The sequence below is a fragment of the Mauremys mutica genome, chromosome 2 (genome assembly GCF_020497125.1).
Source record: "Mauremys mutica isolate MM-2020 ecotype Southern chromosome 2, ASM2049712v1, whole genome shotgun sequence".
Lineage (NCBI taxonomy): Eukaryota > Metazoa > Chordata > Testudines > Geoemydidae > Mauremys > Mauremys mutica.
This window is the reverse complement of record NC_059073.1, coordinates 63,009,234-63,025,455: the sequence shown is the minus strand read 5'-3', so window position 1 is coordinate 63,025,455 and position 16,222 is coordinate 63,009,234. Positions and strand designations below refer to the sequence as shown.

The following is a 16,222-nucleotide window of genomic DNA, read 5'->3' as shown; positions in this document are numbered from 1 at the left end:
TTAGAACCACCTGCCCACTTTAGAGCTCATACCACTAGAGCTAAGACAGCCTCTGCCACCTGTTTGAAGAATGTCTCTATTTCTGAAATCTGTAGGGCAGCTGTGTGGAGCATGGTCCACACCTTTTCAAGATACAACTTTTTGGTAGAGGCTTCCAGCTTGGATGCCCACTTTGGTAGAGATGTCCTGCAGCCATTGTTTAAGTAGGACTCCTACTTCCAAGCAAACAGGTAACCACAGTTACAGTAAGGTAAGTTATCATTCCTTTTGCAGTTAGCACATCAGTTCTTTCCTTGTTAAGGAGATATAATGGATCACTTCATTTCCCTGGAGATGCAGCCAAGTCTAGGGTGGGTAGTAACAATGTTTTCTTCAAAGTAAAACTTTTTGATTCCATGTAACAATTAGAAATAACAGATACAAGAAGAAAATTTGCTAAAGAAGGGCTATCAATTGATATTTGTTATTAATTAACAAAAATGAGTAACTGTATAAGCTTTACTGCTGGAGTGTTTTTCCTGGGAATTTAATACAGAGTAATCAGATATCGAAATCCTTTCCCCAAACTTCTGTATTTTTTCTTAATAGGTTAGTTTTTTCATCACCAGTTTCTGGACTCAATTATTTTGACCATCACTTTTATAAAGTGATGGTCAGGGTGAGTAAGTGACCAGACTTGGTCTTTTTCTTTCAAAATATATTTATCTATAGAAACAGATATCTTTGGAGCCTCCAGGGGGCCCTGATTTTTTTAAGTAAGAAACTTTGTTTCCCCTCCTGAGATTTTCTTAGATCCTCAGTACAGGATGGCCACTGTGAAAGAGAGGCGCAGTGCCTGTGCTGCCTCTCCCACTCGATGCCATCATCACTTCCTCCGGCTTTGGATTGGGTGGAGCCTGTGTGATGTACCAACAGGGTCCTTTCTGAGAAGTCCCAACCTGAAGCAAAGGAGAAGTCTAGGCCTGAAGAGTCAGAGGTCTGTGCTCTCCCCTCCTTTCAGAAGTAGGAGGGAGTTTCAAGATCAAAGGTGGAAGGCTTAATTGTAGCCAGATTACTGAGGTGCCCTGCAGCACACAGCCTCCCTCTCTCTTTGTAGGCCTGGATATAAGTAACTTGACATAAGTTACTTGCCTCATTTCTTAGTGGGCATGACTGAGAAGATAAATGGATCAGTAGGCTAGAGACAAGATGTCTTTACTGGCTAAGATACAGGAACACGCAGGTACCATTTAGAATAAACAAGATACACCTGGAATGTAAGATGAGGTAAAGAGTACGTGTGCCTGCACATTGTGTGGCCAGAGCATGCTGCACAGGGATTGGTTCCTGCAAAGCAACCAAACCAATCCAGAAGCGTATGATGCAATGTATAGTTAAGGATGTATATGTTGTTAGTCTTGATAAAGATGCTAAGGTAAAGTGCTTCTGTGTAACTTTATAGTGTGGTATGCTCTATACCCACCCCGTATACTTGAGTCTGATCAACTCAATGTAGCTTTGCTCTATACCAAATAAAAGGAAAAGACGGTTACTCACCATAGTAACTGTTGTTCTTCGAGATGTGTTGCTCCTATCCATTCCAGTTAGGTGTGCGCGCCGTGCGTGCACGGCATCTCGGAACTTTTTTACCCTAGCAACACCGGCGGGCCGGCTGGGCGCCCCCTGGAGTGGCGCCACTATGGCGCTGAATATATACCCCAGCCGGCCCATCCGCTCCTCAGTTCCTTCTTGCCGGCTACTCCGACAGTGGGGAAGGAGGGCGGGTCTGGAATGGATAGGAGCAACACATCTCAAAGAACAACAGTTACTACGGTGAGTAACCGTCTTTTCTTCTTCGAGTGATTGCTCCTATGCATTCCAGTTAGGTGATTCCCAAGCCTTACCTAGGCGGTGGGGTCGGAGTGAGACGTGGCGGAGTGTAAAACCGCTGAGCCGAAGGCTGCGTCATCTCGAGACTGTTGCACCAACGCGTAGTGGGTAGCGAAGGTGTGGACTGAAGACCAGGTGGCCGCTCGACAGATGTCCTGGATCGGAACGTGGGCCAGGAAGGCAGCCGACGAGGCGTGCGCCCTCGTCGAGTGTGCGGTGAGGCGGCATGGCGGCACGCGAGCAAGCTCGTAGCAGGTCCGGATACACGCGGTGACCCAAGAGGAAATCCGCTGGGAGGATATCGGCTCGCCCTTCATGCGGTCAGCAACCGCTACAAACAGCTGGGGCGAACGCTGGAATGGTTTAGTTCGCTCGATGTAGAAAACGAGCGCCCTGCGGACGTCGAGGGTGTGCAGCTGTTGCTCCCGAGGCGAGGCATGCGGCTTCGGGAAGAACACCGGGAGGAAAATCTCCTGGTTGAGGTGGAAGGCTGACACCACCTTTGGGAGGAAGGCCGGATGTGGTCGAAGCTGCACCTTGTCCCCGTGGAAGACGGTGTATGGCGGACCAACCGTCAGAGTGCGGAGCTCAGAAACTCGTCTCGCTGATGTAATGGCGACAAGGAAGGCCGTCTTCCAGGAGAGGTAGAGCAGGGAGCATGTGGCCAAGGGCTCGAAGGGGGGACCCATCAGCTTGGCCAGCACGAGGTTCAAATCCCAGGTCGGAGCAGGGCGCCGGACCGGCGGGTATAAGTGGTCCAGGCCTTTAAGGAAGCGGGAAACCATCTGGTTGGAGAAGATGGACCGACCTTCCAGCGATGGACGAAAGGCGGACACTGCTGCCAGGTGAACCCTCAGGGAGGAGACCGCAAGACCTTGCTCCTTAAGGTACCAGAGGTAGTCCAGGATAGTAGGGACCGGGACTACGAAGGGATTGAGGCCTCGTTGGTCACACCAGAGCGCGAACCTCTTCCATTTCGCCAGATAGGTGGAGCGAGTGGAAGGCTTTCTGCTCTCTAGCAGGACTTGCTGTACTGCCGCCGAGCAGTCCCTCTCTGCGTGGGTCAACCACTCAGGTACCAAGCTGTAAGATGGAGGGACTGCAGGCTCGGATGGCGGAGCCTGCCGAAGTCCTGGGTGATGAGGTCCGGCCACAACGGAAGGGGGATGGGATCCCGAACGGAGAGCTCGAGCAGCAGGGAGTACCAATGCTGCCTCGGCCAGGCCGGAGCTACGAGAATGACGGTGGCTCTGTCCCTCCGCAGCTTCTGAAGCACTCGGTGAACGAGGGGGAACGGAGGGAAGGCATAGAGTAGGCGATCCTTCCAGGAATACAGGAAGGCATCCGACAGGGAGCCCGGCGAGTGACCCCGGAACGAGCAAAACAGGTGACACTTCCTGTTCTCCTTGGACGCGAATAGGTCTACTTGGGGAAACCCCCACCTCTGGAAGATCGTGCGTACGACATCTAGACGGAGGGACCACTCGTGGGAGAGGAACGACCTGCTGAGATGGTCGGCCAGCGTGTTCTGCACTCCCGGAAGAAAGGACGCTTCCAGGTGAATGGAGTGGGTCACGCAGAAGTCTCACAGGAGCATCGCTTCCTTGCAGAGGAGGGAGGAGCGGGCTCCGCCCTGCTTGTTCACGTAGAACATTGCTGTTGTATTGTCCGTGAACACTGTCACACAGCGACCTTGCAGGTGGGTGCAGAAGGTGCGACAGGCCAGACGGATCGCTCGCAGTTCGTGTACATTGATGTGGAGAGCGAGCTCCTGCGACGACCACAGACCTTGGGTGTGAAGGTCGCCCAGGTGAGCCCCCCAACCGAGCGCTGAGGCATCTGTGGTCAGCGTGGCGGACGGGCGAGGCGGATGGAACGGGACTCCCGCACAGACGACCTGCGGGTCTAGCCACCAGTCGAGGGTCGGCCTGGAGACTGTGACCACCATATCGATGGGATCGCGATTTGGTCGGTACACCGACGCGAGCCAAGACTGGAACGGGCGGAGGTGGAGCCGCGCGTACGCGGTGACATACGTGCATGATGCCATGTGGCCTAGGAGGCGGAGGCAGGAGCGCACCGTCGTGGTCGGGAAGGAGACGAGGTCCCAGATGATGGAGACCATGGTCTGATGTCGAGATTGTGGCAGGCAGGCTCGGGCTATCACGGAGTCGAGGACCGCTCCAATGAACTCCACCCACTGTGACGGAACCAAAGTGGACTTCTCGGCGTTGATGAGAAGCCCGAGCCGTTGGAAGAGGGACAGAATGTCTGTCAACTGGCCCATCACCAGCTGTTGAGACTGACCGCGAACCAGCCAGTCGTCGAGATACGGGTAGACATGTATCCGACGACGGCGGAGGGCTGCGGCAACCACTGCCATGCATTTGGTGAACACCCTCGGTGCGGTGGAGAGCCCAAACGGCAACACGGTGAACTGGTAGTGGGCGTTGTTGACGACAAACCGGAGGTAACGTCGGTGAGGAGGATAAATCGCGACATGGAAGTAGGCGTCCTTCATGTCGAGGGCGGCAAACCAGTCTCCCAGATCCAGGGAGGGAATGATGGTCCCCAAGGTAACCATGCGAAACTTGGGTTTGAGCAGGAACTTGTTCAGCTCGCGAAGGTCCAGGATAGGACGTAGCCCCCCTTTCGCTTTGGGGATGAGAAAATAACGGGAGTAGAATCCCCTGCCCCGCCTGTCTTGAGGCACTGCCTCTATGGCACCCACGCTCAACAGAGTCTGGACCTCCTGTAAGAGGAATTGCTCGTGAGAGGGGTCCCTGAAGAGGGACCGGGAGGGTGGGTGGGAAGGCGGGGGTGAAACAAATTGAAGGCGGTATCCCGACTGGACTGTCTGAAGCACCCAGCTGTCTGTTGTTAATTGGGACCACGCCGAAAAGAAATGGGAAAGGCGGTTGTAAAATAAAGAGGAAGGATCCGGTAGGGAGAGTGATGGGCCGTCCTCGAGCGTCCCATCAAAAGGCCTGCTTGGCCCCCTGAGGAGCCTTGGAAGAGGCCTGGCCCTGGCTACGCCGATTGCCGGAAGGACGACGGCGATTTTGAGCCGGTCGCCGGCTATTGTACGGGCGATAGCGTTGCTGGTAGAAGGGCCGGGAGGGTTGCTGCCGGAAGGACCTGCGTTGTGTCGCCGGCGTGTGCATCCCTAGGGTGCGGATGGCAACGCGACCGTCCTTTAGGGTCTGGATCCGTGAATCTGTCTTTTCGGAAAAAAGACCCTGCGTGTCGAAGGGCAGGTCCTGCAGTGTATATTGCACCTCCGGTGGCAGGGTGGAGGACTGCAGCCAGGCGATGCGCCGCATCGACACGCCGGAGGCTAAGGTCCGAGCTCCGGAGTCCGCAGCGTCAAGGGCTGCCGTGATGGAGGACCTAGATGATCTCCTCCCCTCCTCTAACATTGCCGTGAACTCCTGGCGGGAGGCTGACGGCAGGAGCTCCGTGAACTTCGCCAGGGACGTTAGGATATCAAAGACGTATCTGGCTAGGAGGACCATCTGGTTAGCAATACGCATCTGTAGGCCACCCGCCGAGTAGACCTTGCGGCCTAGCAGGTCCATGTGCCGGGCGTCCTTGGACTTCGGCGCAGGGGCAGGTTGACCGTGCCTCTCGCGGTCATTAACCGATTGCACCACCAAGGAGTCCGGGGTCGGGTGGGTATAAAGGTACTCATAGCCTGTAGGGGGAACTGAGTATTTACGCTCGACCCCTCGGGCCGTGGGAGGGATGGAAGCGGGTGTTTGCCAAAGCGTGGTGGCGTTCTTTTGGATTGTTTTCACAAAGGGCAACGCCACTCGCACGGGAGCGTCCGCACCAACCACGTTGGTAATAGGGTCCTCGTCCTCTTGGACCTCCGCTACTGGGAGATCCATGGCCGTCGCCACCCGGCGAAGCAGGTCCTGGTGGGCCTTCAGGTCAATGGGCGGCGGCTCCTTGGTCGAAGCACCGGCCACCGCCTCGTCCGGGGAGGACGATGAGGACAAGCCCTGCACGACGGCCTCCTCCGCAGGGGCTGCTGACTGCGCCTTGGCTGGGTCGTGCTGCACGGAGGACCGGCGGTCCGGCGGAACGGAGGGCTCACGTCGAGGCGAAGGGGCCGCCTGGCTAACCGTTGCCTCGGGGGCCCTGCGCTCGGAGGCCGAGTCTCTCGGGGGAAACGGTACCCCCTGCGCTTCATACTGGGCCCAGGGAACCCAGAAGCCCCACTTTTGAACCCCTTGAGGATCACCGTGAAGGGTTGGTGGCAAGTGCGCATTATTGTCCGCGCCGGAGGCCACCGATGCCGGGCGGGATGGCCAAGGAGGTGCTGAGGCGCTGACTGATTGTACCGCCGAAGGCGGTAGTCTGTCCGCAGACGGTACCGAGAAACAGTGTCTGTCCATTCGGTACCGGGACGGTGACCGAGACCGTCGGCCACCGCGGTGCCGGGAGCTCGACCGGTGCCGGGAGCTCGACCTGGAGCGGGATCTGCGGTGCCGGGAATGGCTGCGAGAGTCGCGGTGCTGGGAACGGTGCCGGGACTGAGACCTCCGACGGTGCCGACGCGACGGCGATCGGGACCTGGATCGGTGCCGAGAGTGCGACCGGTACCGGGATGACGAACGGTACCGGGACTCCGACCGGCGTCGGGATGGCGACCGGTACTGGGACGGCGAGCGGTGCCGAGAGCGAGATCGGCGGGATGGCGACCTTCATTGGGACCGGGAGCGTGACCGGGACCGGGAGCGTCGTCTGTGCCGGCGGTCCGCGGAGGGCGGCCGGATCATCATTGCCGGTTTGCCTGCAGACGCGACAGCCCGCACCGGCGGTGCCGGGGGCCGGAGGCTCGGTGCCTCTACGAGCTGTATCAGCTCACGCGCCGCGGAGAAAGTCTCTGGCGTCGACAGCAGTCGTGGCTCAACCGCGGACGGTGCCGGGGAGCGTGGCGGTGCCGGACTCGATGGCCCTTGCGGCGCCGGAGTCAACGGCCCGGTGCCCGCCTGGTGCACGGCCACCGCGGGAGTGGCAGGTGGCGCAACAGTCTTGGCTGAGTCCTCAGCGCGGGACTTAGCGATTGCCTTCGCCAGCCTGCGTTTCCTAGCAGGCGAAAGGGAGCGGTGCCGGGTCTTCGGAGCCGCCGGCTGAGGCTGCGGTGCCGGAACGGCTCGGAGCAGCCGGTGCGCTCTGCACCAATGAGGCTCTCGGTGCCGGCGCGGCCGGTGCCGGGGGCTGTAACGACGCCTCCATGAGGAGCTGCTTAAGTCTATAGTCCCGCTCCTTACGTGTTCTCGGCTTGAAGGCAGAACACATCTGACACTTGTCTGTCCGATGGCCCTCGCCTAGGCAACGAAGACAGGCGTCGTGCGGGTCCCCGATGGGCATAGGCCTCTGGCAGATTGCGCAGGGCTTAAAGCCCGGTGCCTTGGGCATGAGCCCGCACCGGGAGAGGAAAGGGAGGGGAAACCCCCCTAACCTTAACACTAAACCTAACTAACTAACTATAACAACTATCTACACGAACTAAGAACTAACTATATACAAAAAACCTTTAGCGAAAGCTAGGGTAGTGGAGGACAGAGAGCACTCCACAGTTCCAGCTGGCCGTCATGGGCGGTAAGAAGGAACTGAGGAGCGGACGGGCCGGCTGGGGTATATATTCAGCGCCATAGCGGCGCCACTCCAGGTGGCGCCCAGCCGGCCCGCCGGTGTTGCTAGGGTAAAAAAGTTCCGAGATGCCATGCACGCGTGGCGCGCACACCTAACTGGAATGCATAGGAGCAATCACTCGAAGAAGAACCTGAGTGATAAGACTGGAGTCAAAATGAGTTCTTGGGGAACCGAGTGGAACAGGTCTCGGAGAAACCCCAACACTGTTCACTGTCACTTGGGGGCATGGGGAAATCTGTTTTTCCCTACATGATTCTTTGGAGCTGTCCCGTATTTATGCTGGTCCTATTTCCTACTCTTGCCGGGTGAACCTGAAGCAGGGAGAGGGACTAAAAGATGTGACTGACTTAATAGATTCTTGTTAAACATGACAAGAATTGAATAGAATCTTTGGTTTAGAGCCTGTTTTGCTTCAGGGATTTTAGTGAGAAATGAACCCTAATAATCTATAAATGTTAGATTGTATGGTGTGTTTTCCTGCTCCCCTTGCCCCTTTGTTTTATTCAGTGTTGTTGTAGCCATGTTGGTCCCAGTATATTAGCGAGACAGGGTGGGTGAGGTAATATCTTTTATTGGACCACCTTCTGTTCGTAAGTGAGACAAGCTTTCAAGCTTCACAGAGATTTGCTTCAGGTCTGGGAAATTTATGTAGAGTGTTAAAAGCTAAATACAAGATGGAACAGATTGTTTGACATTAGTAGTTAAGACATATTTCAAGGGACCATTCAAGGTGAAGTGGAGGGGGGGATTGTTAGTGTGCTATAGATTATTGTAATAAGCCATAAATCCAGTGTCTCTATTCAGTCCATGATTTTTACTGTCTAGCAAAGTTATGAATTTAATCTCCCAGGCTTGTCTTTTGAAAGTGTTGTGTAGGTTTCCTTTGAGGAAGAGAACTGATAGGTCAGGTAGAGAATGATAGCTTTGTGAAAAGTGTTCACCCACAGGTGATGTGGTGTTTTTCATCTGTTATCATTTTCCTGTGTGAGCTCCAAAACTTCACTCCTCTGATGGTTAGAAACCTTCGCCTAATTTCAAGCCTGAACTTGTTGATGTCCAGTTTATATCCATTTGTTCTTGTGTCCCTTCCTAACAAGTGAATCGGGAGGGAACAAGGAGTAATGGAAGATTTGGAGTGGGAATAGAGGAGAGAAGACAATTTGAATAAGGAGTTAGTAATCAGTTGAAAGTCCCTTCCTATAACTGCCTCTTCTTCTTTGATGGTTCCTATTGTATTCCACTGAGGGTTATACGCGTGTGCCATGCGTCTGGAGCTGGAACTTTTGAAAGTAATAGTGTGTGTTGGTCCATGCATGCACACTTGATCCACCTTATGGTTACATCCAAGGTGATAAAGAGTGGGGTTGACTGACCGTGCCCTCAGTTCCTTCTCATCACAGCATCATCCAAGTCGGGGACACTTCTGAGGAAAGGTCTCCCTGCCCTTGTCTCCTCGGAGGGTGCGTTTCCCCACGCTAGACTTGCCTGCTTTGGGCTGTGTTCCCACCCGCTCCCCTGAGGCTCCTGTTATTCCAACAGCATTGCATTTGAACTGACCTCTGATTTCTCAGGGTCGGAGGACTAGGATGGCACTCAGGATCCGCCTTTCCTGTACTGCTGATGTGACTACTCCAAGGCCCTGCCAGCTCCATGGCAATATCGTCTCTTTACACAACACTAGGGTCATTGGTACCCTGCTCGTGGGGCCCTCATCAGCATCCGTCAGAACTGCTGGAATGGCCGTACTGGGGATCGTGGCCGCAGTATCCACCTCTGGAACCTTCCCACTCTGCTCGTAAAGAGTCTACTGTCTCCCCCCTTCAGCCATCATTGAGCAGGCATTCTAAACTGCTATTAGAAGATGTGCTGCTTTAGTCTGACTCTGACGGTACCACCAGAACCTGAATGCTTCCCTTTGTCTTCCCTGGATACCACGGTGTCCTTGGCTCCCTTCTCGCCCCTGGATGACTACCAACAATTCCAGGATCTGCTCCATAGGGTGGCTAGTGCCCTCAACATCCCACTGGAGGAAGTGCAAGATAAGCAACAACAACTAGTTGATATCTTGCATACCTTGGTACTGGCTCAAGTGGCCCTACCAATCAACGAGACCATCCTTCAACTGGCCTGGACTGTCTGGCACACTCCAGCCACTTGCACACCCGCCCCCAAAGGGGCAGAGAAGAGGTCCTACATGCCTCCAAAGATGCGCGAGTTTCTTGTTCACCAACCACCCAACTCCCTCATCATTCAGGCAGGGACGGAATGGGCCCGTCAGCAGCACCCGCATACTCCGCAGCAGATAAAGAGGGCAAATGCCTGGACCTTCTGGACTGCAATGTATTTTCCTCTGCCAGTCTCCAGTTTCATATTTCAAATTACTTGGCTCTGTTCATGAAATATGACTTCCTTACCTACAGCAAGCTAATGGATTTCACAGAGAAACTGCCTCAGCAGGATCAAGCCCGATTCCAGACTACTCTAGAGGAAGGAAAGCTGGTTGCGAGAACAATGCTGCAGGCAACAGTGGATGCAGCAGACACTTCTTCGTGCATGATGGCTATGGGGATTGTCATCTGAAGAGAGTCCTGGATACATTCGTCTGGTTTCCTGAGGGATTTCCAGATCACCATTGAGGGCCTTCCTTTTGATGAGTCTCATCTCTTCAATCAAGAAGGCTGTTGACTCCCTTCACTCCCTCAGAGTCTAGAGCCACTCTCCAATTGCTGGGGATTGACACACTGGCGCCCAAGTGTAAGTTCTACTGCCTACCGCCAAGTCAGCGATTCAGAATTCCCCAGTTCTTCCAACAGCAGTCCTGTGAGCCTCCTTGCGAATGGTAGAGGATCTAGTGACCCTGTCTCTCGGGTTCATCATCGTCACAACCTTCTGCATCTTATGACCAATCTTCACAGAATTGTTGTTTCTGAGTACACTTTGAGAGCAGCTAACCATCATGCTTTATACCATGCACCTGAACCACTCCCTTTGGAGGGTGCCTAGTGCTCTTCTTACCAACTTGGAGTGCGATAACAACAGACAGGTGGGTCCTGGATGTTATTTGACATGGCTATATGATCGAGTTCAAAACACTACGTCACCCACATCCCTGCCTCAACCCCACTTCGGTGATCACTCTCAAGACCATATTCTTGCCCTAGAAGTGGACTCCTTGGTGCAAAGGGGGGTGATAGAACCTGTTCCCTCAACCTGTCAGGGAGCGGGGTTCTATTCCACCCACTTCCTAGTCCCCAAGGAGAAGGGTGGGTGGTGACAGATCCTGGATCTCTGCTGTCTCAACTGCTTTATATAAAAGCCAAAGTTTTTTTTGTATGGTCACCCTGGCAGCCGTCATTCCTTCCTTAGAAGGAGGCATGTGGTTTACAGGTCTCGATATGCAGGGTGCTTACTTTCATGTGGATATCCATCCTATCCACAGCTACTTCCTGAGACTCATGGCAGGTCGTCGTCACTTCCAGTACAGACTCACCACTGCTCCATGAGTCTTCCCTAAAGTCATCTCGGTAGTGGCAGCCCAACTCTGGCGTCAAGGTGTTCTTTTATTCCCTTATCTCGACGACTGGCTGCTGGTGGCCCGATCAAGAAAGGAAGCTCAAGCCTCGACCTCTATGCTGCTCACACTCCTCTCCTCACTAGGGGTCAGCATAAATGTCGAAAAATGTACTTTGGATCCCACTAAATCCCTAGAATTCATTGGGGACACGCATCAACACGATCTCAGCTCATGCCTACCTCCAGAGGACAGGTTCCAGACCCTGCAGGAGCTAATTTACAGGGTGCTATCCAGTCCTTCTGTCCCAGTCAGAACCTGCCTTTCTCTTCTTGACCACGTGGCGGCTTGCATTTACATGACTGTCTTCACTTTTGCTGCCTACAACAGCTGCTGCTGTGGCTCCAGAGGGTCGGCTTTTCCATGCAACACTCTATGGACTTTCTACTCACTGTTCCCCATGAGCTTCTGTCCTCTTTTCTCTCCACTGGTGGATGGATCTGAGTTAGGTTTGTATTGGGATACCATTCCTTCTGTCTTCCCCTTCCACAACAATTATCACAGACGCATCATCTGCTACGGATGCCTTGTTCGGAGTGGCCCACATGGATGAGCATATGACTCAGGAGACATGGACTGCTCGAGAGTCCCGGATGCACATCAACATCCTGGAACTTCATGGTTTCCCAGAGAGAGAGAGTGAGTGTTTCTCCCATCCATTCCCGTCACATCCTCAACATGTCAGACAACACCACCATCTGCTACATCAACAAGCAAGGGGGCTTGGGATTGGTGCATTGCCCACAAGATCCTGTTGTCGGCAGCATACCTTCCCAGCACTCAAAACATGATTGCAGACTCTCTCAGCAGGAAATTTGTGACCAACCATGAGTGGGAGCTTCATGGTGCTGTGGTCACCAACATTTTCAACTGCTGGGTGACTCCTACCAGGGACCTCTTCACCTCCTAAACCAACAGCAAATGCACCCAGTACAGCTTCAGGAGAGGGCTTAGTGCCCTTTTCCAGGGTGATACCCTAGTCCTCCCCTGGTTGGATCAGTTCAGTTATGCCTTTCCCCCTCTGTCGCTTCTGCTGTGAGTCCCGCACAAGGTCAGGTGGGAGAATGAGACTTTTTTTCCTATGACGCCATTCTGGCCTCCCCAGTTCTGGTTTCCCCTTCTGTGAATGTCAGCGCACTCCCCACTTTCACTGCCACCTCTCCCAAATGATGGAACCATGGAACAGAGAACAGCCACACCGAACAAGGCATCCGTAGCAGTCTTGCACCAAGGCATAATGGGAAGAGAAGGTATGTACTGAGCTCCATGTGACTGCCTTACATATGTCTGTAAGAGCACATCGTGAAGCACAGCTGTAGTTAATGTTTGTGCTCTGATGGAGCAGGCCCATATCCCACAGGGCAGAGACAGCCCTGATAACTGGTAGCAGAGCATAATGCACCCTGACACCAACTTCGAAATCCTCTGAGTGGAAATCACTTGCCCCTTAATGTGTTCAGCTATAGCGACAGTTTGGGGGACTTCCTGAAGGGTTTCATCCACTGCAGGTAGAAGGCCAGGGCCCTGCGGATGTCAAGGGAGTAAAGGTGTCTTTCCTCCACCGAGGTGTGAGGCTTTGGAAAGAAAGAAGCTAAGTGTATAGGCTGGTTGAGATGAAAACTAGAGATAACCTTAGGAAGACACTTGGGGTGCAAGCGTAGCGAAACTTTGTCTTTATGAAATGTAGTAAATGGGTGGGGTGTCCGTCATCATGGCCCCCAGTTCGCTAACCCATCTCGCGAATGTGATACCAACCAGGAAGGCGACCTTCATGGAGAGGCGAGAAAGAGAGCACAGGGCCACAGGTTCAAAGGGTCACTTTGTCAGCGTCTTCAGGACAAGGCTGAGGTCCGCTTGGGGAGCGATGGGCTGAATAGGAGGGAAGCTTCAAAGGAGGCCCTTCCAAAACCTGGAAGTCAATGGGTGAATAAAGAAAAAACGCCCCTCCAGCAGAGGGTGAAAGGCACTGAGAGCAGCCATGTGGACCTTGACAGAGTTGAGCGCAAGGCCAGACATCTTTAGGGAGAGGAGGTAGTCTAGAAGAGGAATGTCCACATCCTCAGGACCTTTCTGCTGGACCCAAGAGATGAAATGCTTCCATTTAGTCTCATAGGATCGCCTTGTGGATTCCTTTCTGCTGCTCGAGAGGATGGTCTGCACTGCTAACAAACATTCCCACTCTAATGAAGATGTCCATCCAAAACCCAAGCCTGGAGGTGAAGAGTCTGGGCATCAGGGATGCCGAATCCTTCCACCTTATTGTGTGAGTAGCTCTGGGAGAGGTGGCACTGAAAGTGGGGAGCGTGCTGACATGCAGGAAAGCAGAACTGGCAAGGCCAGAATGGGGCTATCAGAAATGACCACCACTCTCTCCCACTTGACCTCATGCAGGTCTCATAGCAGAAGTGACAGAGAGGGAAAGGCATAATTGAACTGATCCAACCAGGGGAGGACTAGGGTATCACCCTGGAAAAGGGCACCAAGCCCTCCCCTAAAGCAGTACTGGGTGCATTTGCTGTTGGTTTGGGAGGTGAAGAGGTCCCTTGTAGGAGTCCCCCAGCCAACAACAGGATCTTGTGGACAATGCATCAATCCCAACGGTGAATTGCTTCTGTGTAGAGTGCAGGAGACCTCGTGCCCCTTTGCTTGTTGATGTAGCAGATGGTGGTGATTTTAACATCTGAATTATTTTTAGCCAATGTCCTTTAGAATGCTGGATTTTCCATAAATTAACTTAGCGGTTATAATAAACTGTTAAGACTGACCATATAGAAAGCGTCTCTGTAGATTGTTTGTTTGTTTTAGAACATTCTGGATTTTCAGTTTGGGATATTTCAGTTTATTAAAATAAAGCTTCTTCATGTTAATACCACCTGTTGTAATTCCTTATACTTACATGAAGTATGCTTTTTTTTTTCATGTACCAGTAGCAATGAGCTCCTTGTACCAGATTGTAAGAGCAAATCTTTGTGGGAGAGAGGAGCATGTATGTGATTTAATCTAATAAAATGTTGCAAGACCAGTTTAAAATATGTAAAACATTGGGGTAGCCAGTTAGGGAGGTGATGTATAGACATATCTTCTGCCTGCAGGGAAGTTAAACCCACTCTGCATCAGGCCTGTAGTATTTTAGTCACCCTCGGGCTGAAAAGAGATATATGTTTATAGGCAAAAGAAGATAGTGTTTGGCAACACTTTTTTTTTTATAACCTTGGAATGCTCCTTTTTTGTATCGGACTCATTGACTGACTTTTCAATGGGGTGTTTGACCTCAGTCCACAAAAACAGGCTCACTATCAGAGAGCAAGAATAGTCCTCCACATCAACCATCAGGTATGGAGGAGGGCTTGTGTATTTGCAACCCAGTTCCGTCCAGTGACGGTGAGCATTTTATGAGGCAGCAACTGCTCAAAAAATCCATGGGACATTGGAGAGCATCATGACCAAAAAAAGGACTTTTAGTATCTTCATATCTACTGAACCTTTAATTTAATACAGATATGGCCTGTTCCTATACAGACTTGCTGCATTTGAGGCATGTCATTGATAAGTATTTGGGTGATAACAGGTCTCTCATCCCTTATATCATTAAATATGTAGAAGGAATAAACATTAAATGTAACAAGAAAGTTGCATTGTGTTGATGGGATTATTTTAAAGAGGAAACTATAAGCCTGTTTCTCTTCCTCCACAGGTGATGATATTTCCCTGGGAGATGCTGATGACATTTTGAAGCAGTTTCCATATAAAGGTGGCAGAAGGCCCACCTCTGTTGACACAGTAGCAACAGACCCCTGGCTGCGACCTGGAACATCAGAGACTGTGAAAAGATTTATGGCCGGGCAGTCAAACCCGGCTAAACTTTCTTCTGAAAACACATTACCCTTTGGTTGGCAGGGACTGTCAACTGCACATGGTTAAATAAATCTATATTGAAACCAGCTGTGCCTTTAATCATAGAAGGAATGTTAATCACTACTGCACTTTTAACATGTTCATTTTATGTTCTCTTGTAAGAATAGTCTTATATGTAAATATTGTGAGCTATATGTATAAGGTTTTTTTTAATGAAATGTTAAAGAAGCAGAAGCTGTAATGTAAATGATTTCTTTAAAAGGGAAAACAGACTGTGTACAGGATGTTTATTATACCAAGGTAGGGAAGTGGAGGTTTTTTGCACTCTTTCTATAAGTTACACTGGTCAGTATGGTACTGATATTTCCAGTCTTAGATTTGAAGCGTGTGTGAATGTAGTATTAGTTTTTATGTTAAAAGTTCTCTTTTATCTAAGAATCTAGAATGATTCTGCCAACATCATAGCATAAACGACAAAGCTTGTATTCCTTTTACTCAAGTACTTCACGTGATTTTTACCTCAATGCAGCAGTAGCTATTTAAAAACAGTGGTAAGGGGTGGTTATTATAGCCTGTATTTGTCCACTATTCAAGAGTTACTGAATCACTATTATGGGATCTACATGGACAAAAGATTTATGTAAACAATTGGCCATTGCTGTTCCACTTACTAACATTTTGCTTTCTTTTCCCAATCAATTGTGTGCTAAAATTCTAATTATACATTTCTGCTTCTTACTGTTTGTGTTGATAATGCAGATATTGTTGAGTGAGAATTGTTAATATTTAATTTATGGTCATGATTTAAAACAATTGATGAAAATAAATTATATTTTATTACCAAAATTTAAAGCTTTCTCCACCTTTTTTGGAAATGAGGGTGAGAAGTCTTAAAGGAAGGCTTAGCTTCTATAGGTACACTAGCTTCTGCCTATGGCATAAAGGGGGTCCAAGGACTAGAAAAAAGGTTACTAACCTTTTTGTAACTGTTGTTCTTCAAGATGTGTTGCTCATGTCCATTCCACAGTAAGTGTGCATGCATTGCATACACATTTGCCACAGATTTTTCCCTGAGCAGTATCCGTTGGGCTGGCTCTAGCACCCTCTGGTGACATGGACTCATGCACCGAGGGCAGGATGGGTGCAAGGATGTTTTGCGCCCTAGGCAAAACTTCCACCTTGTGCCCTCCCCCCCGAGCCCTGTGGCAGCCCTCCGCCCTAAGGCGCCCCCCCCCGGGGCAGCTCACAACCCCACCCCTCTGC

The 16,222-nt window shown here is 51.5% G+C and overlaps 1 protein-coding gene across 10 annotated transcripts in view; it reads left to right on the top strand.

Moving 5' to 3' along the window:
- CSPP1 (centrosome and spindle pole associated protein 1) overlaps positions 1 to 15,799 on the top strand; it is a 163,598-nt gene extending 147,799 nt beyond the window's left edge. For 9 of the 10 annotated variants that reach the window (XM_045006701.1, XM_045006706.1, XM_045006698.1 and 6 more), the window contains one exon: positions 14,799 to 15,799. In XM_045006701.1, the coding sequence (XP_044862636.1) occupies positions 14,799 to 15,025 (227 nt within the window). In that variant the 3' untranslated portion in view covers positions 15,026 to 15,799. Of the gene's footprint in view, positions 1 to 95; positions 218 to 14,798 lie in introns of those variants that run through there. The other variant, XM_045006704.1, reaches the window with a different exon arrangement.
- The last annotated feature ends 423 nt before the right edge of the window (positions 15,800 to 16,222 follow it).